The sequence below is a fragment of the Numenius arquata genome, chromosome 7 (genome assembly GCF_964106895.1).
Source record: "Numenius arquata chromosome 7, bNumArq3.hap1.1, whole genome shotgun sequence".
Lineage (NCBI taxonomy): Eukaryota > Metazoa > Chordata > Aves > Charadriiformes > Scolopacidae > Numenius > Numenius arquata.
Window position 1 is genome coordinate 14,810,085 of NC_133582.1, and position 25,444 is coordinate 14,835,528.

General features: G+C 37.1%; 1 protein-coding gene across 2 annotated transcripts in view; it reads right to left on the reverse strand.

The window, feature by feature from the left end:
- Positions 1 to 2,765: 2,765 nt before the first annotated feature.
- SEC63 (SEC63 homolog, protein translocation regulator) overlaps positions 2,766 to 25,444 on the reverse strand; it is a 63,789-nt gene continuing 41,110 nt past the window's right edge. Inside the window, exons 11-22 of one of the 2 annotated variants that reach the window (XM_074150265.1) lie at positions 25,311 to 25,403; positions 18,506 to 18,660; positions 16,624 to 16,771; positions 14,826 to 14,908; positions 13,082 to 13,141; positions 12,674 to 12,835; positions 12,043 to 12,051; positions 11,744 to 11,902; positions 10,695 to 10,796; positions 5,403 to 5,501; positions 4,472 to 4,576; positions 2,766 to 3,891 (exon numbers count right to left, since the gene is read on the reverse strand). In XM_074150265.1, the coding sequence (XP_074006366.1) occupies positions 3,748 to 3,891; positions 4,472 to 4,576; positions 5,403 to 5,501; positions 10,695 to 10,796; positions 11,744 to 11,902; positions 12,043 to 12,051; positions 12,674 to 12,835; positions 13,082 to 13,141; positions 14,826 to 14,908; positions 16,624 to 16,771; positions 18,506 to 18,660; positions 25,311 to 25,403 (1,319 nt within the window). In that variant the 3' untranslated portion in view covers positions 2,766 to 3,747. The remainder of the gene's footprint in view (positions 3,892 to 4,471; positions 4,577 to 5,402; positions 5,502 to 10,694; positions 10,797 to 11,743; positions 11,903 to 12,042; positions 12,052 to 12,673; positions 12,836 to 13,081; positions 13,142 to 14,825; positions 14,909 to 16,623; positions 16,772 to 18,505; positions 18,661 to 25,310; positions 25,404 to 25,444) is intronic. The other variant, XM_074150266.1, reaches the window with a different exon arrangement.

Sequence of the window (25,444 nt, forward strand, 5' to 3'; positions counted from 1 at the left end):
TGGGAACGCACATGTAACAACAGAGTTTGTTTAAAACAAATAGAGAAAAGAAACCGCCATCTATGCATTCCTCCTCCAAAAAGTGGAAAAACAAAACCAAACCTACAGCTCAAAACACACTAGCTATCCCCTGGAAGATTCCTCCGGTTTCCTGAAGAAATACCAAGCCCCTGCCTCCCTCTGCTGGAGTCCGGCCTGGAACTACACCCCAGCACTGGGAAAAGCATCTTCTCTTCCTCTCCAGCTGAAGGGCTTTCTCCACTCACAAGACGTTTACAATTCAGAGAGGGTTTATCAGTTTTTTGCATAAGTGTAGCTTTCTAATCATCCAGCATCGGACTAGAAAAAAAGTGAAGTTTCATTTAATATTAATTAAAGGGGGACAGAAGTGTTAAATCATTTTACACACACACACAAAACACCCCACAAAACCCACTTTTATAACTCGTTCCTTTTACCTACCAATATCTACTTCAAATTTACCCTGTATTTGAACAAGAAGCATTCATCTGCCCTAAATCACTGTACTACCATCTACTAATTGGCTGGGCCGGGGGGAGCAGGGCCAGTTACGCTGCATCGCCCTCCTGCCTATCCTGGCCAAGTCCCATTTTTTTCCCCTTGGAAGTGGCTTCTGCCAGCCCTGAAGGTGTTTGCCGCATCTCAGGGTGGACAGTCCAGCTACAAAAAAGAAGCATGACAGCAGAAGGGCAAAAATAAAGTCACATTGAAACAATAATAGATGCTTCCAAATTATGCCTGGGCCACTACTGCACAGGGGGTGCAGCAGCAAAGCAGATTTCCAGAACTTTTTTACTCTTCAGTAGTGACAGGACAAGGGGTAATGGTTTTAACTTGGAAGAGAGGAGATTTACATTAGATATTAGGAGGAAATTCTTTACTGCGGGGGTGGTGAGACACTGGAACAGGTTGCCCAGGGAGGTTGTGGATGCCCCATCCCTGGAAGTGTTTAAGGCCAGGCTGGATGGGGCTTTGAGCAACCTGCTCTAGTGAAGGTGTCCCTGGTTGGAACTCGATGATCTTTAAGGTCCCTTCCAACTCTAACCATTCTATGATTCTATTCCAGAGTTTCAGAAGAGTTAGGTGTAAAATCAGTTGAATTAATTTCTAAACCCCATCAAAAAGCAAGACAAATACAACAGTGAACACAAAATGTTGCCTCTTCCTTTAAAGTTTTACCCATCCTGGTAACTCTTATTCAAGAGACAGGTACCGAATCTTTGAATGGCAATTGGAATTGTTCTTCAAAAAATCATTATTAATGGTGACACCACACGACAGACCAATCAACAGTTCAATAATCTAGTAACACTCCTAAGAGTTGTGCATCTGCAGTTGGTGCTTTTAATTGCGTGAAGCTCTTAAATACCTCCTCGGCACCATTTTTGCATCCGTCTTGGAAGGCGCTGTAAAATGGTGCACAACCATATAGCTGGTATCTTTAGGAGAGAAAGCATCAGCACGCCTTCTTCACATTAGGCAGATTTCCAATACCACCGTAATTTTTATCCTCGCAACTTCTATTAAGTTACCTTGACTTTGCAGGAGACCCATATTTGAAGAAGTATTAGACTTTGCCTTTGCTGGCTCAACAGAATCATCCTTGGTTTGCAGACTTTCAGCTGTCAGCTTCGATCTTTAAGAAGAAAATACTTCAAGAGTTCAGATTAGGGCCATGATTTTTTTTTTTATGTTTTTTTTCTTCTCCTCCTCAATTGCTTCAATACATTCATATCTTGGAAGTATATACCTTGACTTTAGTAAAATTCAGGGATCGGTAGTGAAAGCACTTCCCCCCACCCCCTGCCACGCTCTTATTATCAATTATATCTCCTAATTATAATCACTTCCCAACTTTTAAACAACCACAGCAGTTCACTGTGAATTGTTCTGGCAGAACAATGTAAGTTTAGCATTCATTTTGCATAAGGCATCTGGTGACTCTTCCTCAAGCATTTCTCTCATCAGTGCAGAATTTGGCTTGAAAGCCTACGGAATGCAACTCGTGCTTTTTTATTGTTATTTCTCTGCTATATTTTGCAAATAGAAGCGGGAGTTAAAAGGTATCAAGTGTACAAACCATTTAATTTAAACCCAGTCTTCATTATTGAGTTTGAACACCTGACACTGCTCATGCTTTACAAGAGTTCTTCCTGCACAAAACGCACTTCAGAAGTACTTTGAAAGATACCATAACCTCATTTAGAACATTTTCAATTTTTATTTGCAACTATTGCAATTACAAAGAATATAACAATGTAAATTTGCATTTAAAGTGACAACCCTTTCTAATAAACAAGGTCACAAATTAGTGTGCAACTATTCTGGCTTCGGGCAATTTTCATAGGATGGAAATTTTCCTGCATGACAATTTGTCACGTTTTACAGCATTGCATTTTCATAGTTCAATACATAGGAACAGAAATACATCTGTTCCTACTTGCAGAACACTCATATGTATTTCTGAAATACAGAAATACAACTGTTAATCACTTTCATTTGTTTTATTGAGAGGAAGAAAAGGAAGAATCCATTCCTGGCTTTTGTCAAGTCATGCAATACACTAAACAGCTCTGATTCTCCCCTCCCTGAATTTATTCTCTAATTGTGGTTTTTGCCTTTTTTTTTTTTTTTTTTAAAACAGGGTTAAGGATAGAATCACCCTCTTGTTCACAGCCCTGCAGGAGACTGAAGTAAAAAAGAAAAAAAACTCAAAGAGATGCACACTATTACAAATTGCAAACAGCCATCAAATTATCCAGTTTATTGACGGGAATTCAAAATTGATACAAAACATGCCCTCTTTGCATGTTGTATTTTACCCTTAAAATGTTTCCAACAGTGTCAGGTAGATTCAGAGTTAAGAATAGACTTCGGCTTCCAGCACGTACCCTTCATAAAGGTATTACACAAAAGCCACCAACTTACGTAACACGTGGTCCCCAAATTGCTTTCAGACATTTCGTTTATCAAAAGACTCAGATCTTCTGCTGATCCGAGGAAATAAAGGCTTAAAAATGTTTTAAGCCATTAATAAGTATCCTATGGCAGAGTCAAGAAAGTTTATGATTTCCATTATAGTCTTGGGCATAAAAAGGCAACAGTCCTAAAAAAGCAGCCCTCCAGAATATATGGAACGTGGCAATGGGTATGATGCCAATTTATAATGATCAAGTTAAGTAAAACAGATTTTAAAGCTATGAATGATGTGAGCAGTATCACAGCAAAAATATTTAATGAATACCACAGAACCAATCAAGTTTGAAAGTTGAGCATATGATGTTTCAATCAACAGAGATCTGTAATGTCAAATATACCAAAAATGTTTTCTAAAATAAATTCCTAATGCAGAAAAATTGATTTAAAGTTCGCTCCTAGCTAATAGTACCTTTAATTTAAATTGGACCCTAAATTGATCAGACAATACATAGCCCACACTTTCGGACATTTAGAATAAAAAAGCTTTTATTTTCAATTGAAACAAATGCACCATCCTGCACTTGAAGGCTATAATGAGCCATAAGCATATTCCAAGGTGTATCAATGGCAACAGATTTGTTTCACCTCCACTGAGAAGTTACATAATGCACTCTTAATTGGTAAAGAAAAATTAAACTCAGCCTTCTCAAAGCTTCTGTACTGTGTTTCTTGGTTATTGTACAGTTCCACAGTCAGACCAAGAGTTTGCAGTGTGTGCAGATATTGTAGTCAATTCAACAGTATTGTTTAATCATCATCTTCCTCCTCTTCCTCTTCCTCCTCAAAACTGTCTTCAAAGCCCTCGCTGTCTTCCTGGTCCTCATCACCTTCTATTGCTGTATCCCATTGCGGATGATTTTCTGGCACTGGTTTTGCTTCATGAACTTCCAGCTGTAATTGGATAAAGAAAGAAATAGGCGGGGAGGAGGCAGGAAAGGGTTACAGACAATACACATCAATTTGGGAAAACAAAAACAAACCCCAAAACAAATGACACAACCCATGAAATTGACAGTTAAAGAAAAAAAACAAACAACCACCAACAATCCAACAAAAAAAACAACCAATACAAAAAAAAAAACCCAACACAAAACAAAACCAACAACCACTTCCAGAAATAAGGCATGCATCTCATTCATGGAATGTATCTAGGACTAAGGGCAGAGAAATGGCATGGCAGGACTCAAGGTATAAAGCCAGAGCCAATCATACTGCAGAAATTGAATAAACGTGAGATTATGTTTATTAAAATATGCAGGCACTGGAAAGCATCACAAACTTTAGTCCCATTTAACCCATCATAAAATTGCCTCTACTGGCGTCAGGCAGAAACAGCTTATAAATCCTTCCTTGCCACTAGTTTAAATTAGGACAGGTTGAATTCTTCAAGATAACATGACTTTGGGGGTTTTAATAACCATACGAGGTAGCTTTCAATATAATACAAATACGTAACACAATTATACATCACCTTCAATGGTTTAATCTGGTCCAAACCCATATATGAATCCGATCTTAAATAAACTGTGTACTGATAGTTTCCAGGTTTGCCTGGTGCTGGGAACTTCAGCTCTACCTACAAAACAGAATTCATGCCGTAAGTTCTTACTGCTTTCAAGTGACATATTAGAATAAGTATCTAAGTACACTAATGAGCGATAAATACTACTACAGAATATTTTTTCTTAAAAAAAAAAAAAAAAAAATACTAGTTTCTAACAGGTGACACTTCTTTGAAAAATCTCTATATAATAAAATACTTGCAGAAAAGAGACAGAATACCCAAGCACAATACCTTCCATGAAAGATGAATAGTCGAGTCACATTTTTTTCTGAATTAGATCAAAGTAACTATGTTTTTAAGTAAACAATTTCACCCTGTTTTATGCTTCCTAAGTTTCAAAAACCTGAACAGGTTAAAACACTTAGTCTGCTGGAAGTATTAGCTTAACTCTTACTTGAAATTGTACAAAAAAATCTATTTTGAAAGAACAAAATACATCAAATCTCCATTTTTCAGAAAAGCATAGAACACAGCCAAAGGTTACAGACTCAGAAAGGTTCATATGAGCTGAGGCTAATTAATTTGTCACAGCCTTTGCTTTACACAGAAAGAACACTTAGTATTTCTCACACATTTGAATAACTGTAAGAATGATCACTGTGTATGAATACTGGTTTTCATCAGCTTTTGATATCATATTCGGCAAAGAAACTTGAAAGTCTTCTTAAATTATCTCTTCTTTCTCCGTTATCAATTTCTTTTATCAGGAGAGTAAAATTTGTTTCCCATCTTAAGAGATAAGTATGAAAAAAATTAAAATCTAAATGTATTTGCATACCATAAGACACTTCAGTACAGTTTTGCAATACCCTAAAAGAAAATTCTTCAAGTACTTTACCTCTTCTTTATCTTTTAGTGTACAAACGTGATATGGCATACATATTAGCATCTGCTCCTTCCGATCTGCAATATACAGCCACCACCATTCTTGTTTTTCCTTTCATAAAAGAAAAAAAAAAAACAACAAACCATGAAACAGGATTATTGAAGTCATGTAAAATTATGACCCTACACTTTATAACAGGTAATTACAATTCACTGGTCCTCACAATACAGCTAGAAAGGAGGTGGCTTGTGTTTATTTGGTTGGGTTTTTTTAAACTCTTGGATGTGTTAGAATAAAATATATAGTATATACTGCACACTGAAAGCCATCCAGTTATCACAAGTAACTGTTGGTCTCCGAAGGCCTCATTCAGCCTAATATACGTTCAGCCTGAGCTACTGCGTGAGACACGGAACCGCTCTGAAGAACTGTGTCCACTAAGGATTAACAGGCAGCTTCAAGCAATACAATACTACCTTAGGTCCGTTAACACAAATCCAGCCTGAATAAAAAGGTCAGTATACAAAGCAAGGCATGCCAGAAGACAGATAAAGTACTCTTCCCAGTCAACAATCTTTTTCAGGAAAGTATGTTTAGCCCCACTTCTTCTCTCCCCTTCCAAAAAGCAGGAATGTCCTGAAAGTCAGAATTTGGATATAGTGTGATTTCACTTCAAGGACGTATGAACCACTGGCAGTGTCGGTGTTTGTAAAGGATACCCAACAACTGCCGCCTGTCACACACACCTTTCAAAATAGCTACAGGTCTCAAAGGTCTTGCCGCTGCAGGCACTAAAGTATAGTTCCTACACTAAATGAAATTAAATGAGCCCAGTTCTTCATAAAGGACAGCAACACTGTACAAAAATAATAGTTTACCCCTCAAGAGGAGTCAGATTTTTAAGACTGTGGTGCAGTTCAGCAGCATGGACATGACCATTCTCAAATGGGAAAGGCTACAGCTCTTCGACGTCAATTGCTCTTCATTTAACCACTAGTCCCTTTTCGTTAACCCTCTGGCACGTGTTTTAGGCAAAATCCACTTTGTTTTAATAGAAGCTGAAACCTTTCTATTGCAAAGTTAGTTTAGTACTGCAAAGCGTGCTTCCGCTCCTTCACCTCCTTAAGCCTTTTTTATTTAAAAGTTGGGGGGGGAGGGAGACTTCTTCAAGTAATAGTCGTAACAGCACAATCCTAACCCTTAGGGGAAAAGAAAAAAAGGGGAAAACCCTCACCTTTTCGACAACCCAAATGACAGATCCCTGAACTGTTCCAAACCAATTTTTACCCATCCCTGGTGGTCTGATCACATTTGTGACAGACTGGAGCCCTAAAGAGCACATCTTATAACAGTTACAAGTCAAGCTCCAAACCAGGAGGCCAATTTTTATATATTTACACCAACAACAATCAGATGGTTGCTTCAGCACTGCATGACAGTGGTTGTTTCATTTTTAATCTAACAGCATTAGAAGGACTGAAGGAAAGGATATAGCGGAATTCACCACCACCACTGATCCGCTTCCAAATTCCGCAAGTGGGGAAGCAAATGCTGTTAATATGTAGAATTTGAAGAATCTTTGTCTCTACTGAAAGAGTCAGAAGTTCAATAGTTTTGGTGCGGTGGTGGTTTTGGGGTGATTTTTTTGTTTGGTTTTTTTTAAACACTTCAGAAGCCAATGTTTGTTGATCTGAAATTTAAATACCCCAGGTTGAAAACTTACAAGAGCTAAATTAACTCCTCTCTCTTCAAGTGACTAATTGCTATGCTAGTAATAAACGTCATCATCTCACTGAAATATTCAACTACAAAACTACAGATTTACAACAGCAAGACACTCACACCAGAAACCAAAACACCCTGATTAGCACTGCTGAGTTCCAGAGTAGGAGTTTAAAATTAACTCGTTAATGCCCATTTTATAGTCTATAAAAGTAAAAGCAACTGCATCACAGTAAAGCAACAGCACTCCTTCATGTGTTTAGCACAACAGGAACTGAGAACACGACAAAACCCTACTTCCATACTATTTAAGACTAGAATTTGTAGAATTATAAGAAGTTCTTTCACCAACTATTCTAACCTATTTTCTTCATGAAAAACTGTCCCATGTGATTACAAGGCATAAGTTATTTTAATGGTAAGTTTCAACAATAAATATGATGTCAGTCTGCTTGACAGCTGTAGCGAAGAAGAATCTTACGCAGTCAAAGTGTTTATTTCCTAGCCAAGGGGCCTCTAGGAATAGAAGGATAAACAGTATAAATAGTACAGATGAAAGGAATTACAGGAGATAGATCCATTACACAAATGGCTACTCGCCATTTTGGGCCTATAAGGGACTCTGATCTCAGAAAAAAGGAACTGCATTTGTATCGATATGTTATTTTTGATGTTACCAAAACACTGTGCTGACTTACAAATTGTGCCTGTTTCTGTTTCCATCACTCTCAATGGCGAGGAATAAATTTTTTTTAGAACAATGATAAAAACTATCAGCCAGATTTTCACAAAAACTGGTAAAAATAACAACCGGGGGGGGCACGGAATACCAGAACAAACAACAGTCATTGATCTAATGGCCAAAGGAATCTATAGAGTAAACTCTTTGGAGGTAAAAGCTCCTGACCCCAAGTACCATTGCTCTTTTATAGAAAGGACAACTGTGCAGGAGTGTCATTTTCCTCTCTCTTATTGGGTGGAATTTAAAGTTTATGCCTGTGAGAATCCGGAAAGCTAACAGGCAAGCGGGCAAGATGCCCTTTAACAGATGGGTGCAAGGTTTGGCATGCCAGGGAACCAGTATGTTCATGAAATTGGAACACCAGGGCCAGTTTCTACCTAAAAATGTCAAAACTACAATCTGTGCAGTTTCTGGATCCATGGATGCAGGAGCAGAAGATAATTATTTAGGAACCTGCACAGATTAAAGATGCATCTCTGGCAGAGTAATCAACTGCCCAAAAACTTAGATGAAACAGTCTTAAGGCTACCTCCTGAGAATAAATATATTAGGCTCAGCTACACTCAAACATCCATAAATTCTGGAAATAGAGATTCACACAACTACAGTGTTTCATCCTCAACTCTGCATCTCTGAACCAGCCATGACCACAATACACATAATACTCTAAATCACAGATGAAAAAAACCACCCAGGGAGTACGATGGATTTTGCTCTTCAGACATTGCAAATCAACTTTATCTGAACATGCTCCAGCTGCAGCTACAGCACTAAGTACAGCCGCATTCAACTTCCAGGAAATCAGAGAAGAGAGTTTAGAAAATTTACGGCTGCAGGACCATGAGATAACACGTGTATCTTTCAAGTTCAAGTATTCAGTTCAGCCCTAGATTTTTTTTTTTTGCTTAGTACTGTATTTAGGTTTTATCATAAAACCCACCAGCAGCTTGGTTACACACAGCTGAAGCTTAAGCAGCTTTGTACAGAGTAAGAATAAGTGAAGTCTTTGAAGAAACCCTCAGTGTGGTAAAAAGGAAATATGAGTAGTTAGCACCCCTGTGGCCCTGAGCACAGCCCACACTCACTGTTTGAGCTCAGACTGATGACCAAAGCCAGCTGCCGTCGCAGCAAGGAGGTATTAAGACTCAGCTGCATATTTGACATGATTTAAGGCAGCCAGAAGAGCAGAATGGCAGTACACCTTTTCCTGTTACGCTGGTATACTGTTGGAAGCTGTACTGAGAGACGGGAGGGTACCTAACAGTGTCAGAAAAACACAGCATTAACATCAGCCATTACAAAACTAGATGTCGTGAAGCCACACAACTCTCAGTTAAGGCCTTCAGGAAAACAATTTATTTGGTTTGTTGGAATATCCTGCCTGGCTCCTTAGCAACAGGTCTTGCTTCCCACAATTTTCTTTCTAACGATGGCAGAACTAGGTAAAACCAGCGGGAACGGTGTGATCACAAGCATGGGGACAGTGGAGTATGTTTTGCACACACAACAAGCTGCATGGGGTACAGACGAGGAGCCTTGGGGACTGAAAAGAGGGAGCCCAGTGTATTTCTTTTTTCTCATGTTTTCTTGTTCTTCCTCATCTCAGTTGTCTCCTTTAAGCCACAAGAGGAAACATAAGGCTTGCATCCCACCTCCCCGTTCCTGGAGGGATGAGAGAGAAGAGATCCTAGACTAGATGACAGCAGGATGAGAGAGAAGAGATCCTAGACTAGCTCCCCAGTCAGACAGCAGGGAAGCAGAGGAAACCCTGTGAACCACTTCCCTGGAAAGAAAGTGTGGCCAAATACTCCTTCCTCCTGGTTCCAATCTGGTCGCCTCCCAAAGACCTAACTTATCTGCTCAGAAATCAACCACCACACTTTGAAAAATCCCATCTTTTTGGAGGTTTCATTGCTGTAATCAGACACCTATTGAGTAGTTAGCTGTTCGTGTAAATAACAACTGATATATGGGAACATACCTTCAACACCAAAGACTGCTGCAAAGACACCTCAGCCTGTCTACTATACTGATCACCACTCTCAAACACATCCTTTTCTCTAATACCCATCCACATCTGACATTGTATTTTTGAGCTCTACAGGAAGGACTGTTCCACAATTGGCTTCTGCCACTTCCAGACTACGTTGTGGTAGAAAGAGACAGCTTTGCCAACCTTCTCCATCTTCCACAGGTGCACGCTGTGTTGCCACCATGCTGTTGTGTTGAGACGAAGTCAAGCAGCAAGCCAGAACAAATCTGCTGATCCAAACGACCCCCAAACTCTCTTGTCATTTCTGTTATCACAGGACCTCCTGCTGCTTACAGGTGCTTGCAGTTAGAGTAATACTCTACCCTTAACTCTGTATTAGAGACACTGCTGTACTTTCACCTTCCATAGCAAAAAAAAAAAAAAAAACAAAAACACCAACCAACAACAAGAGAGAAGAAAAGGACTATAACTGAAATCCCTATATATCTGAAGGGTTTCATTCTGGATCGATCTATCTATATGTAGCAGATCAGCAGGAAAAAAAAAAAACAAACCAAAACTTCAGTGTTATTGCCATCAAAATGGAACTTTAAACTCTGTTCAAATCTGCAAATCTCTGGGAACTGGACAGAAAGAATAATACATTAAAAGTTTTTAGGAAAAGTATCTGAAGGAATTTAAGAGGATTTTATAAATTAAGACTTTTGTAAATGAAGATTAGCAATTTTTTCAAGTATTAGACTTTTTAAAAGCCCATTATTTACAGTAAAAATATAAAAAAGCAATTAATTTGTATTATATTAATTCTCATGTTTCACAAACTATGTAACGGTTTTCTATTACTGACCTCAGGGAAAAAAAGACTGTAAACGGGATGTGTTATCTTTGACTTCGTTTCAAGAAGGGCTCGTTCCTTTCTCTGTATACTTTGCTGTAATTCTTGCCACTCCTGTCAAAGATAAGTTTAAAGAGTTACTGTGTACTAGCCATCTTTGGCATTAAAGAGACAGACATTTTAGCCCATGGAAATGATACATATGCCAAGCTCTTATGCTATACTAAACAATGCAAAAGGGAAAGGCACATAGAGATTAAGTTATACATTACGATTAAAAGCAAAAAAATCAAGCAACCATAAAACTAAAGAGACCATTCATGTTAATATTAAAAAAAAAAAAAAACCAACCTAAAAGCACGGATCTGCGGGGCTTGCACACGTTCTTCAAAACACACTTCTACAGCACTGCCTATAAACACTCACTACTTGAATTGCAAGAGTCCTGATTACAAACTTGATGATCCTTTTCCCATCAGAAGCTTATTCTCACCCTGCGCAGGACTTCCAGCTCTCACTCTGAAGTCTTCCACTCTAAGACCTGTGGTGCAGAAGTCATCTACCACCACAACACCTCATTCTCAATTACCACCTCTTAATCCACAGTTTCGAACTACTAACTTAATAATTAACAGTCACTGGAGTTTATTAAGCCCATGTACAAGTTTGTTCAACTACTGCATGCTTACAGTATGCATTATGCAACAACCACTGCATGTGAAGAACAAAGTTCAAAGGAGAGACTTTATCTCACAAAATCTGCAGCAGCTAGTAATCAAATTAAGCTGAAAGAAACATTACAATCTTTCCCGGAAATTAAGCTATTTTTCTCATGCCATTTTTAAGTTTTCTGTCTATTCTGCAAAGACCCTTCACCGCTCTCTGAAACAAGCTTGCAATGACAAAGCTCTTATGCTGGAATGAGGTCTGAAAACCTCTGGAGAACAGATATTACTCCTTCATCCCAGTGTTGCCTAGCCTGAGGGGATGCTAGAGGATTAAAATGCATTTTATCTCAACCCCAGAGGCAACATTACCCTTCAAGAAAAAGTAAGGCTTACAGCTTCGTCATCTTTGTTTTGCTTCTCATCTTGTTCTCTGTCAGAATCTCTGTCACTTCCATCATCTTTTTCACTTTGAGAGTCCCTGTTTGTTTCTTCTTCTTCGGATTCACTTCCTTTATCAGAGATCTCCTCTTCTTCTTCCTTCGCAACTACTTCCTAATGGGAAAGAAAAAATAAAACAAACAAAAACCTCTAACTTAGTTTGTCTGCATTATTGTAGTACACAGCATTCACAACACCTGTCTTACGGTCATAGCTCTTATTTCCTATTTTGATCTACACTCTTCTGATGTCACAGAGGATAACTACAGCGAAGATTAATCCTTTTCACCTCATGTGCTAAGAGGAGCAGGGAAGCAATTTTCCTTCTCCATATGGCATCCAGAACACAAACGGGAGAAAATGGTATTTGATTCTGAGGTCACATTTCAAAAAGTTGTAAGAAGAGAGAATATAAGAAAGTACCTACAACACAGTCCATGAGGTGGAGAAAACACCATGTAGCAGGAGCATAAAGGTCCTAAAGCTACTTGATTTACCAGAAGAAAAATCTCATTTCGTTTTTTTTTTCCTTTAGAGGAAAAGTAGCAGGTACAGAACAATTCACCTTCCAGAAGGCAGCATAACAAGAACTAGTAAAAAGGGACTATGAAGCCAGACTTCTAAAGTAGTTGGGCACAACTTTCAGCAGGGGCCACTGGAAATACCACTGTAGTGGTTATCTGATTATTTTAAAATGTAGTTTTTATGTAATTAAAATATAATTACCAGTAATTTTTAAATGTAAAGAAAAAAAGGCTATTTTAGGAGATATGCTTCACAGATACAGATAGAATGAAATGTAACAGACAGATACAAAAAAAAAAACCTCATTAAATTAGGAGTGATAAACTGAACAAAATACTAAAATTCAATGAATCTATGAGCTACCCCATTAGCTTGTTTTTGCTTCTGCTGTTTTGGCGGCTGCAATGAAGGTGGCACAGGTTTCTTCTTCAATGGCTTCTTTTTCTTTGATTTTGAAGCTTTCTTGGTTCCTTTATTCTTCTGCTGCCATCCTTTGCTCTTAACTTTGTTGACATCTCCTTGCTGTAAGAAAGCAATATTTTAAATATTTATTCTGTTCATTAAATTTCAGGCATTCACTATACTTTAAGCATTTTAAAGTTAGATGTAACTTGTAACTTAGTTAGAAAGCTAGAAAGCAGAGCTCAAGAGACACTTCAGTAGGCATTTCTGGAAAAAAAAATTGCTTGAGAAGCACACAATTAGAAACTCATGATCTGAAAGAAAGTTCTCTGTAGCTAGCACAAGGAAAGGTCATTGTTCACTCACCCCATCTTCTGTTGGTTGCTCTTCTGCTGCACATATAGACTGTTCCTTTTCAAACACTTCCTGATTAGAGAAATACGTGAAAACTATTAATGCCTCTCTGTACCAAAAGAGCAAATTATTATTTTATGTTTGAACTTAAACTAAATCACCTTAAATCAGGTCTGAAGGTTTTACTCATTATGGCAAATTCTTTTATCAGTGACAAACACAACAGGAGATTAAAAGATCAAAATTAAACACTGTTTTGAACATTTGGTCTAGGATTTTTGCACCACTAGCATTATAAAGAAATTTAGTAACAACACGTCATCTTGTTCCAAAGAGTCTACTTGTTTTATAAAGCATAGAAATCCTGTATCACAAAAGCAAGCAGTAGTAAAAATGCAAATTCTGCTCCAGTTGCCAAAGCATTAAAAACTTCAACAGCTGCACTGCTATGCAGGGACACAGGGCAACAAATCAAACCAGAAATATGAAACATTAAGACAAAACACAATGTTAGTATTATGTAGACCAGAACATCTCTATGCAAATGGAATTTTTTCATGCATTTTTCTTCAAAACATACTACATGCCATTTAAAAAAAAAAAAAAAAAAAATCAGTAATAAGGAGCTGTCTTATATAAAGATGACAAATATCAGATCCCACCATATAAAAAACCTCATATAAAAGACTAGCTCTAGTCTTGTAGGTCATGTATCTCAATGCCAGACTGCCTAGCGGGGTTCACGTAGAAAACATCTTAAATAAGTTTTCTATATGCTGTCAGATGTTTTAATTAATTTCTAAGTACAGTTCAAGCTGCTCACAATTTTCAGTTTCCTTCATTTTTAAGGTCCAGCATAGCAACACAGTGCTTCTACCTTCTACCTACTGCACCCTCGGTTATCATGGAGATGATGCATTCTGAAATCCATAGTGTGGACACATGGTACTTATATATATACAGAGACTGCTTTCTGATGATCCAGCTTCAATGGCTACGCTGACCAACTGCTATACTCGTGCTCATACACCTTACCTTAGGGGCATAACTCAGACTTTCCATTTACTTCCGCGATTATCCAAATAGTACAGATGCAAAAATTGACACTGTGGGTTTTGTTAGCTAAAAGTTTATTTAGTTTCTGTGCATTAAGTTTTTTGTTCAAAGGAAGAAATTACTACATTTTAAGCTAAAAAACAAGCACAAGTCAGAAGTGTAACTACTAGGGTGTAGTATTATTTTGGTTATGCCACATTGCTACCCATTTAGCAGTTCACTTTCTTGATGTGCCACTGGTGTACCTCCTTTTTATTAAGTTTTTATTAAGACTGAGTTTCTTTCATAAAAGTGTCTAAAACACCCAAGAGATTTGTTACATTATGAGCCCATATAAAGTGAAATCAAACACTGTCCTAAGGACTTGAGTGAATACTTTGTTCTAGCTCAAAAACTAAGTTTCTGAATGCCTCTTTTCCTGTTATTTACAAACCTCAGGGCAGTATCGCTTGCCATATTCTTTTACTGTTCCCTAGACAACTGCAACGGGTCAGACTGAACTTTGGTTTGATTCCAGGAAAACTTTCTAATTCAGAAAAAAAAAACCACAAGGAAGGATTAAGAGCACAAGTTCTCAATTTCAAATCTTAATTTTACAGTTATAGCTAAAGAACACTATGTTGGCTTGCAAAGAAGAAATGCCTGTTTATTAGCATATATTTGCAGTTACCCTAAAAGAACAAGTATTCTTAATACTTACTGCCATGGTCTGTCTTGTTAGTGTGACCAGAACAGTGACAAGAGAACCTACTGTAATATTGTTGCTGTCTTCATCATCCAAAACTAGTGTAAAAAGAAAAAACAACACATCTATTAACCTTCTTTAAAGCCTTTTTTCCCACTAAACATTGTTTCTGTTCTAAATATAAACATGAAAATTCCAGAATTTTTAACAAAAAAATAATTTCAAAAATATTATTAAATAAGTTTGCTACAACCTTAAATGTACTATCAGGATGAGGGCTGGTAATTCAGCAAACTATAAAACAGCAACATTGAGTTTGAAATTTTAATTGCATGAAAGTTAGAAAATTCAAAGTTATAGCTGCTGTGGGAACCATAACTCTGTGATATTGTGCATTATATATTAAAGCATAAAACTTCAGAAACATGAAATACCACACATGACCAAAGGGACCCTATTATATTTGTTCTGGGAATCATAACTTTGATTTTCCTGACTTCCATATGATTAACAACTCAATTTCAATGCCACATTAACAATCATGCATTTAATTCTTTTTTAAGTAGAAGGCGAAGGAAAATAAAAGAACAGCAATGATTATTTTAACTAAAACATCAAACATAGAACCCACAGGAAAGCCACTGAGGAGTTTATATCTCCAGTCTATGAACTGGAGAATGTCCCAGTTTGGGTAGGAATAGGGTTATATCCCAGCGTGGATTTCCCACCAACACCGCCCGAGAAAGCAGTTTTACTATTCACTAGTTTTACACGTATATTTTATATAATGGTAATATCGAGCTAAATAGAAAAGCATATGCATTGTTTAATCTTCCATATCACACCTGAGTACAGTTGTGTGACAAATGCAGACTACACGCAGAAAAGGTTTGCTTGCCAAAATATGGGAGGGTACTCCCAGACTAAACAGATTTACACAACCGTGTACAATCTTTTTTGTGTTTTGTTTTTAAAAACAACATTTAGAAATACCAAACTTAACAGACTTTTGCTTCTTTAACAGATATTTCCATTAATGTTTGCTTCTCACAGAGGACTATGCATAAGCCAAATTACAAATTAGGCTACCCAAACAAAATGTATCACATTTTGAATTTGATCACTGCAACCACAGTAACAACACAAATTAGAAACAACCTTTCAAATATCTCATATTTACTAGCACTGATCTTCTACAAAGGAAAGGAGACCCTGGAACCAATTCACTTTCCACTGAAAGGCTGCCTAACAGGAACTGCTTAGTAATTCACCTAATCTTCAGGGAGGAAGAGCATTATACATTCACTGAAAAAGTGCACACAAAAGGTAGCTAAGTATAGCATGGACAAATTCTGCCAGATATAAAAACCATACAAGGATTATCACAAAGAAACCCATGAATATTTAGTCAGCAGGGTCTCCAACTCAAAATCTCACAAAGGACTCTCCATGCTGGAGTAAGCTGCGCATAAATTCTGGAATAAGCACAACTTTTGAAGATAGCTAATAAAAGTGGTATTTCAACCAGAATTCCACATTGCTCATGAAATATTAAATCAATGGATGAAATACCAGATAAGCTCCTGTAGGAGAAACTACTGCTGGCTTGGGAATCTGTGAAATGTTTCAATGTACTTTTAACTCCTCAGACTATAAATCTTATGTGCAAGAGCCCGCCACTCAAAAAAGTATGTAATTTCCAGGCCACATAAATAACAGTCGTGTTTCAGCATCCTCCAAAAGCTTACTGCCAACAGACTATCAAAATGTCAGAAGAGCGACATACACAGAACAAAAGGACCTTCCCACTTACCCTGTGGTTTTATATCCATAGTGACATATGGAAAGCTGCCAAGGACAGCCATAACTTCATCATATTTCTTATCTTCTAGGAAATGCAGTAAATTGCGACGATCAGAACCTTTCAAACTCACCAAATCCTGAATACTTTTGATTTTATACTGAATTGAAAAAAGAAAAAGGAAGTTACATGGTAGCAGAGAACACAGTCCACAAATAAACTCCTGATAATACATCACTTGTGTCCCCACATTACTAACACATACATACCGTTTGATTTGTTCTTATAAAAAACATGCTTTAAGAAACTAGCAAGCATATGTTTTGGGAAACAATAAAACAAAGAGGTTGCACTCAAACCTGCTAAATAGTACTGCTTTGAACATCAGTGTGTTCCATCCTATGTCGCCCCTTAGACACCCAATACATTTCTTATAGAACTACTACTTCAGACAGCTTTGTCAGAAAGCTAAGCCAGGACATTTTATTAATTGGGTTCTTTATTTAGAGTACTTCAACACTTTGAGATTTATATTAGCAGGAACAAGTTACTTTTTTTTCTTTTTTTTTTTTTTTTAATACTGAATTGCAAACAAATCTAAAACCATTCCTTCTAAGACCTGAAGACCAGAATGGAAAGGATAAAACAAACATGGATTTGTCTGAACACTCGATTACTTCAGTCCGTTAGAAAAGTGTGTATTTTATTCAAAACAAAATGCATCTAGATAGACTGACCATACCTCCACTCTAGAGGACTGTCTTTTTGAAAAGTTCAGTGAATGAGAATCCTGTACAAACAAGCCTAACACATTGGTCTCACCCCTCTTTCAGGGAAGAACAGGTAGGATTACGAGATGGCCATATTCTTGATTTCTGTACTTTGTTACACTGCACATGCCAAAAAGTACATCTAAAATTGAGTGCTTTTTTCTAGGCTCCCTGTAGTTTAGGGCTGGATTAAGAAAAGTGTTTGATGATACCTATAAGAGAATGGTTCTTTTACTTCATCCAAAGGAGAAAACTGCTTGACTATTTGATGAACAAGCTATCTTCAAAGGGGATTAAAAAAATGCAGTACTCAAGAATTCTTTATCTTCACACTAACACAGAAACATTTAAACACCACCTAAGGCTGCACTAAAGCTAAACAAAACTTCCATTAGATAAAAATAGTATTTTTAAGATTGATAAGAATTAGCCATTGAAATAAGACTATCACAAAAGTCAACAGCTTGTACTAGAAGATAACTGCTTGTTTCTAAACAGGAATTCCTAGAAGATAGAACTACAGTTAAACAAACAAGCAGGTTTGAATACAGTGATGTAGGAGTGAAGTCACATATGCAGGTATTCAGACAATACTATTCTCTTTCATGCTTAAATTCTACAAATACCAACTCTTACCCAACTACACAGCAATAGCTTTTTAAAGCACCCTCTTTCATACATAAAGGATGAGAAAATCTGAAATACTTCCCACAGTAAATGATTTTTTTTTCATTTTACAAACTTCTCTGTGCTACCTTCCAAATTTAGTTTTTTATCAAACTAGGTTAAGAATGATGTAACGCCAAACAAGGCGGAAAACAAAAATCCCAGCAGGGTATCCCAGCTCTATACTGCAAAAATGTTAAATTAAATAGGAGACAGTACTCTGTAATAAGAAGGAAATTGTGTTTCTTCTGCTTGTGAGGTCACTGTAGACTGATCTTTTACACTCTTTTACACTTACAAGATGTCTAATCTTAATTTCCACCTCCTGAGATGGACTTTAAATAAACATTTTTATTCTCTTAGTTAACTCATGACCTCCTGTCCTTATAGGCAAACAGGTAAAAGTAGTAACACAAAATATTTTAAAACATTACCAAATATAATTCATAGTTTTATACCTTCTTATGATTGGAGACCCGCCTAAGGTTGTCCTCTTCAATGTGAGGCAGCTGCAAAAGGGGAGACTTGAACTGCTGAAGTCCCTGGACAGTCATCTGGGAAAGCTTCATGCAATTTTCCAAAGATCCCAAAGATGGAGCACGGAACTCCCTTTCTTGGGGAGAATGAAACATATAACAGCATTTTTAATTATTTTTTTTCCTTACACTTTTACAATGTATACTTATGTTACAGACTACAGAAAACCTTAGTTTTAGTCAACCAAAAGATGCATCTTAAAATCATCAGCTTAGTTAACCAGGCAGCCGTTTTACTCTCACTGCAGTGACACAGCCTGGCAGACATGTTCTTCCCTCTATTTAGACTGTCACAGCTGAACACTAAGAATAGGAAAGACTTCCATCTAACACTGTCTCAGGGAAAAAACAGCACAATGTACCTAATGCAATTTATAAGAACTCCACCACTTAAGTTTAAAAAAAAAAAGAAAAAACAAACAGAAAAATAAACCAAACCAACTTTATAAGCATATCGTTAAATATATTTTATCATTAAACATTAATCTTTTACAACGCAATACATTATTTATCAGATTTTTATCTTGAGATGAAGATAAAGGCAGCAGCCTATTACATGCAAGAAAAAATGTAGGTATAACTGAAGCAAAGCAGGACATATTATGTTAGAAGGCAGTAAGAATAGCTATAAAAATATCAAAGGCATGGCTTTTATAAGCAAACCTAGAGGTTAAAAGGGGTGTCTGAGCAAACATCTACTTGACTTATTTTAGAAATTACCTGTAATTCCTTTAATGTTTTAAAGTACAAAGAGGCATACACTCTACATAATTAAAATAATCAAAAGACAGACAAAGAGAAAGTCTTAGCCAGAACAGAGCAAAAGAAAAAAATTAGTCATTTAATAGTCTTCATTGTGTCTGCAGAGAAATGGAAAAGCAAAGCAGAGAGGCAGACAGGTTTCCATATACTGCTATTTAACTTTGTTAGAGAACTGTCCGTTCATAAATAAGACTTCTCAAAACCCTGTTTAGGAAACTCATTTCACAATTCCCCTGCAGCTCAGGAGCTGCTGCGAGTCCAGATCTGGCAACATTTGGGTCGTTCTATTGAACACTTTACCATGAAACAGAAAAATAAGTTAGATTCTCTTCAGAGAGCCAAGAGGAAATTAAGGTACTTAATTCTTCATGTTTTTTCTGAACTCATATGTGGCATATAAAGGATTACAGAAAGCACTGGTAATCTATGATGCCTGTCATTTTATTTAAGAATCAGCACGTGTATTCTCCCTACACTTTAAAACCTTTTCTCAGAAAGAAAAAAAAAAAATAATCCGCCTTTGATTACCTTGACTGTTACAGATATATTCTGCATATAAATATATAAAAATAAGTATGAATACAAGTATTCACGTGTGTACATGCACAAGTATATGTGTATACAAATATGTGTATTTGGTAATGGATGTATTTGGCTGGTATCAGTACATTTGGGATGCTACAACAGGGGCATGGAGGCATCTTTCAATAGATGGCTTAGCGAGATGGCCAGAAGGAACATGCCCACTCTGTTGGGGCTGTGTGACTGCACTCACCACACTATCAAGACAATTACAGATGTGATTAAAATCAGGTTTACTTACACCTGGATGAGAAGGCTGTGATTTGCACCTGACCAAAAGGGCACCAAAGCAAAAATTGCTGAATGTTTAAGTGCCAATGGCCATGTACTTTGATAAAAAGCAGGTTTAAGTTAATTGTAAAACATTTTACAGAGTAAATACGAAAAGGTAACAAATCTGACAAAAAAAAACCCCCAAATCCAGTGTTTTCAGTGTGTCTTGTCCTTCAGCACGTTAAATGCGTATGAAAGATCACTCCACCACCTCTGCTCCACCTGCCCTTGTCCCCTCAAATGGCCTGTTCATTCATTAATTGCACCAAGCTAGAAATATCATCAGCTATCAAATCAAATTACATGGCAGGAGCTGTGTTGGGTTGTTTTTTTTAAACCCATTACACTAATAAACACCGTGAAGATTATACACAAAGCGAAGAGAAAAATAACACCAGAGGGATTATGAATGGAACTACCCAGCTAGAAATACTGATAAGTAACAAAGATGTAACTTCTACCTTTCCAAAAAAAGTAGTAATGGAAAGACTAATTTCCCAACTAAATGGCAAAAAAAATTACCTTCCATTTTACCTATCTTTCATCTCCCCTGTAATTTTTTTGGCTGCTGCTAAGGAAAGTCATAGAATATTTAAATTACAAAACCCACACTGCAAACCAAGTTATTAAAAGAATCCCACATACTTTCTGACAAACTGGCTTTTGCAGGAAATCCACCCAGAGCTTTGAGACCACAGAGCCCTAGTCAGAGTAGAAATGCTTCTCTTTGTTAAAGCATTGACTCATCATGCATAGGACAGTAGAAAAATATTTTAACACAGTTGGAGAATATTATTTTGGTTTCCTGAAAAATAACACAGGACTTCCTACTCCCCAAAAGCGAACTTGAGGAGAGACAGTATGGCTTTTAACAACACCCAACTGCCCCACCATAAAATGAATGCCATTACTGCATGTTTTGACAGCTTCATCAAAGTGCACAAGACAAGATAAGATGACCTTTAATCATCCAAAACCTATGACGTTAAAGTAGTCAATCACAAACTTAAATGCAAATCAAAGTTGCTTGTGAAGGAATGGTCTATGTCTGGGTCAAACCACAACCTCTACGTGAGACTGCAGCTTCCAACCTGAACGAAGAAAGGCAACTTGGACCGGAGAGCCAAACTGGCACCTAAGCTTTCTGCTGACAGTTCCTAGAGCACATTTCATGTTTTTTTGGCAGCAAAGACCTCACTTGGAAGAGCAGCTATCTGCTTTTGATACTTAACGATGATCTCAAAGAAGCCATCAAGGTAACTGAGGCCCCCTGATTATCAACTACCAGTTAATCATCACAAATTCATGGATGCAAGCAAGGGATGCCACAGAGCAATGCGTATTTTCAGGGAGCTTCACATGAAAAGAAAACCTCACAGACTATGCAGAAATCAGGCAAAAGAGCACATGACATTTTATTTAAAGGCAGCTCATAATTGCCACATTTTCCACCAGGCTGGAAAAAGCTTAGCAGTAACTAAAAATTGACTGGACTGAAGTGAGAATGTTATCAATTTTGTTTTTATGCAAGCAAATTAAAACTATTCCCTTGCAGATAACAAATTCAAAGAATAACAAATTCAAACTCATTTGCAAAGAATGCTAGCTCTGTTAAAAATTAAGAAGTAACCATGATTAAACGCTTTTTATACCAAACCTACGCTCATTCTTTGATGATAGATTGTTTCTAATGGGGTTTGGTAAGAAAGGCAGCGTCCATGGCTTTTATGTGGATGCATAAGCAGCCTGAGGTACCACTTTTTTTTTTTTTGCTATCTGGGGAGGCAGGATGCTTGTCCCTGTGAAGGGCTCAGACAGCAGAACTTCATAAATCTCTTTCTGTGATGGACTGTCCTTAGTGTATCTCAGTCCTTCTCGCACCTCCTTCAAGAACAGCTGATACTGGACCAATAGCCGAATGCTACATGGACACTTTTAAAATTAACTAAGAAAACAAAGTACCAAGATTCTAAAGATCCATCCAAGGTGCTTTTCCTCAAAAGACTTGATCACAAAGTATGCATAAATGGCTACAGACAGATTTTTAAGATAATAATAATAAGAAGAAGAATACAGGATATTTAAAAGACATAAATGAATGTAGCACAAAATGAGTCTCCTCTTCCTATCAATTTAGGTTTCATGAAGAAACGAGGATGATTCAAGGATTGGAGCATGTCCCTTATGAAGAAAGGCTGAGAGAGCTGGGACTCTTTAGCCTGGAGAAGAGAAGGCTGAGGGGAGACCTTATCAATGCTTATAAGTATCTGAAGGGTGGGTTGAAGGAGGAGGGAGCCAGACTCTTTTCAGTGGTTGCCAGTGAGAGGACGAGGGGCAACAGGCACAAGCTGGAACACAGGAGGTTCCACTCAAATATGAGAAGAAACTTCTTTATGGTGAGGGTGACAGAGCACTGGAACAGGCTGCCCAGGGAGGTGGTGGAGTCACTGTCTCTGGAGATTTTCAAGACCCGCTTGGATGCAGTCCTGAGTAACATGCTCTGACATGCTCTGGGCAATCCTGCTTCGGCAGGGGAGTTGGACTAGATGATCTTTATGGTCCCTTCCAACTCTAAAAAAATTCAGTGAAATTCAGTGAAGAAAGATATGTCCCCAAAATATTTCTTTAGCTAATATTAACACATGCCATCATCTTTGTATTTTCACAGATCAGGACTGCTGAATATCTATGGCTAATTACAGCCTGTGATAATTTTATGTACCATGTTATGGCTGATGTAAGTGAAAATTAGAACTAAACCCAGAAACATCTGTAGTTAAGTTTTAAGCCACTTAAAATGATGTTAATATGACAAATACATAAACTGAAACAAAGCAGTCTCAAAATTTTCAGTATTAACTTTAACTTTACTCATATCTTAAAAAAAAAACAACAGTAAACAAAACAATGACACCTTTTCAGTTTCCAGTTTATTCCCAACAGTAGTCAGCAGGGAGGCAAAATCTTCTCTATATGTACAGTCATCAAAAAATAGGGCCAACATTTTAAATTTGCTAAGTGACAAGTAGTAAAAATGGCAATTTTGCTTTAGATCAAAGACAAAATTCTGAAACAGTTTACCTTCAAGTCCTCAAATTCATTACTGCTGGCCTGATGGGCAACTCTTTCTTATCACCTTCGTTTTAATGCTTTGTGCTGAGAGCACTGGCTTGGACGTGAGAGGAAATGTTTGGTACTAATTTCTGAACACTGCCACTTAAACTTTGGAAACAGTTTTGAGAAAATCTGCTAAATAAATACCCAACAAATCCTCAACTCTACCTATGATACACTTCTACTTTTTTCCCAAATCCATAGAAGCAACTTCTGCCATACATAACGGCAGCTATAAATTCTTACCCGCTTTCACAGACTCATTGACAGAACTTCAAAGCAGTTATTAAATACACTGCATCAATAAATAATCATTTTACTGTCAAATTAAAAAGGTATCTCCATGTACAGAGAACTAGAGGAGAATAATACAGCTACTTGGAGGTCGTTCAAGCTGTAAAGTGTATCATGTACTCTCTTCAGTATCTTATTTCAGCTTTTACAAGAAGAGCTATTGGTGGCTTGCATTTTTCAAAGGCTTCCAGTTCTGTTGCATAAAAAAAAGCTTCTGGCTGTATTATTTTGGTTTCATTTTGCACAAGAGAAAACAAGTATTTGCTAGTTGACTAATATATACATAGGCCAACTTAAAAGACATCTTCCAGAGGTTTGAAGAACCTTTATAAAAAGAGACAAACCTACATTTGGCATATACAAGGGCTTATAAACAAGTAAAGAGATGTCTTCATTCAAGCACTTTTCATAATTAGCTATAATATGCGAACGTGGTCTGTCGGAGCTAGCAAAACTTTCAAAAAAAAAAAAAAGGGGGGGGGCGAACGCCCACACTTCCAAAACAGCTACTTCGCTTTTTATGAAATAAATTATTAAACTATTAAACTAATAAAGTTTCTTTGCAACTTTGTTACAGTTCTGGTTTGGAGAATGTTCACAGAAACATATCCACAGCTGAGCTCTTAATTGATACTCATTGACAAATATAATCTAATATTAGGTGAAGATTACTTCTACAATGAAAAATATGGCAACTGTTTACTTCCAGGTTTCAAGTTTCCTCCCCAGCAGTCTCACAGACTAGTAAAGACAGGGTTTAAAAGAGAACTAGAAATATACTTCATCTATACTTCTTTCTAAAATAGGACACACAAGCCAGCATGCAACGTCCTTATCTGCTCACCTCCGTGCTCTCATACTTTATTTGGTTAAGAACACAGTTTCCAGTAATACTTGCAATAGTGCTGGGAAAAATCTTTCCCAAAACCATTCTTGTTAGAAGGCTACCAATGCTTGTTAAAGGAATTTGGTCTAGTACAGATCAACCATAAATACTTATTTGGTAGCAAACCAAATGGTCACCAGTTTGGCATTTAAAAAAAATGCCTTGCCTGTGTTTGCTGCAATAAAGAAATGAGATCCCAGTCTTTTTTTCTTCTTCTACACTGCAAGCAAGCATCTTCAGTGTATTTCAGCAGAAATAAAAATGCTCAAATATTACATTTCAATTAAATTGTAATTTCTATGGCAGCAAAGCACCTGCCCCTACAAGTTCAGAAAAAAACTACATAGCAGGCTAAACAGCATAGGATCCTCAAAATGGAGAAATAAGAGCAACATACAAAGCAATGACAACAAAGAAAGGATCCAAAAAACAAGTGAAACTCTTAACAGGAGAGGAAGAACTGTAAAAGTGTAAATCAAAAGACAGAAGAACACAAGGTTTAATTTATACTAAGTGCTTTGCTACTAAAAATGGATGAGATGTTTAAGAAAAGGTTTTCAACTGCATTTAAGGAGAAACTTAATTGCAAAAATTACAAGATGAACACACATACTAAGGATTTCAGAGTAGGGCTTGGCAGCAGCATTGCAATCCTCAAAATAGAGAGCTCTCTCATTACAGCAAAAAGGAGAAAAAGTGCAGTTAGGCATTTCTAAATATCACAGGATAAGTTTCCCACAAGAATCAAGGACTTTATGAAATATTGCAATGAAGAATCATATTTACTAGTTTTAGTTATACAGTTTCTTTTCTTACCTTCCCGGCTTCGAGCCATTATTATTAGTTGGCAGATTACATTAATCATTTCTTGAAGTAGTGCAGGACTCTTTTTCAGGATAAACTGCTGATCTGCAAGACATAACCAGCTGCAATTATGCTGCACTTCTATT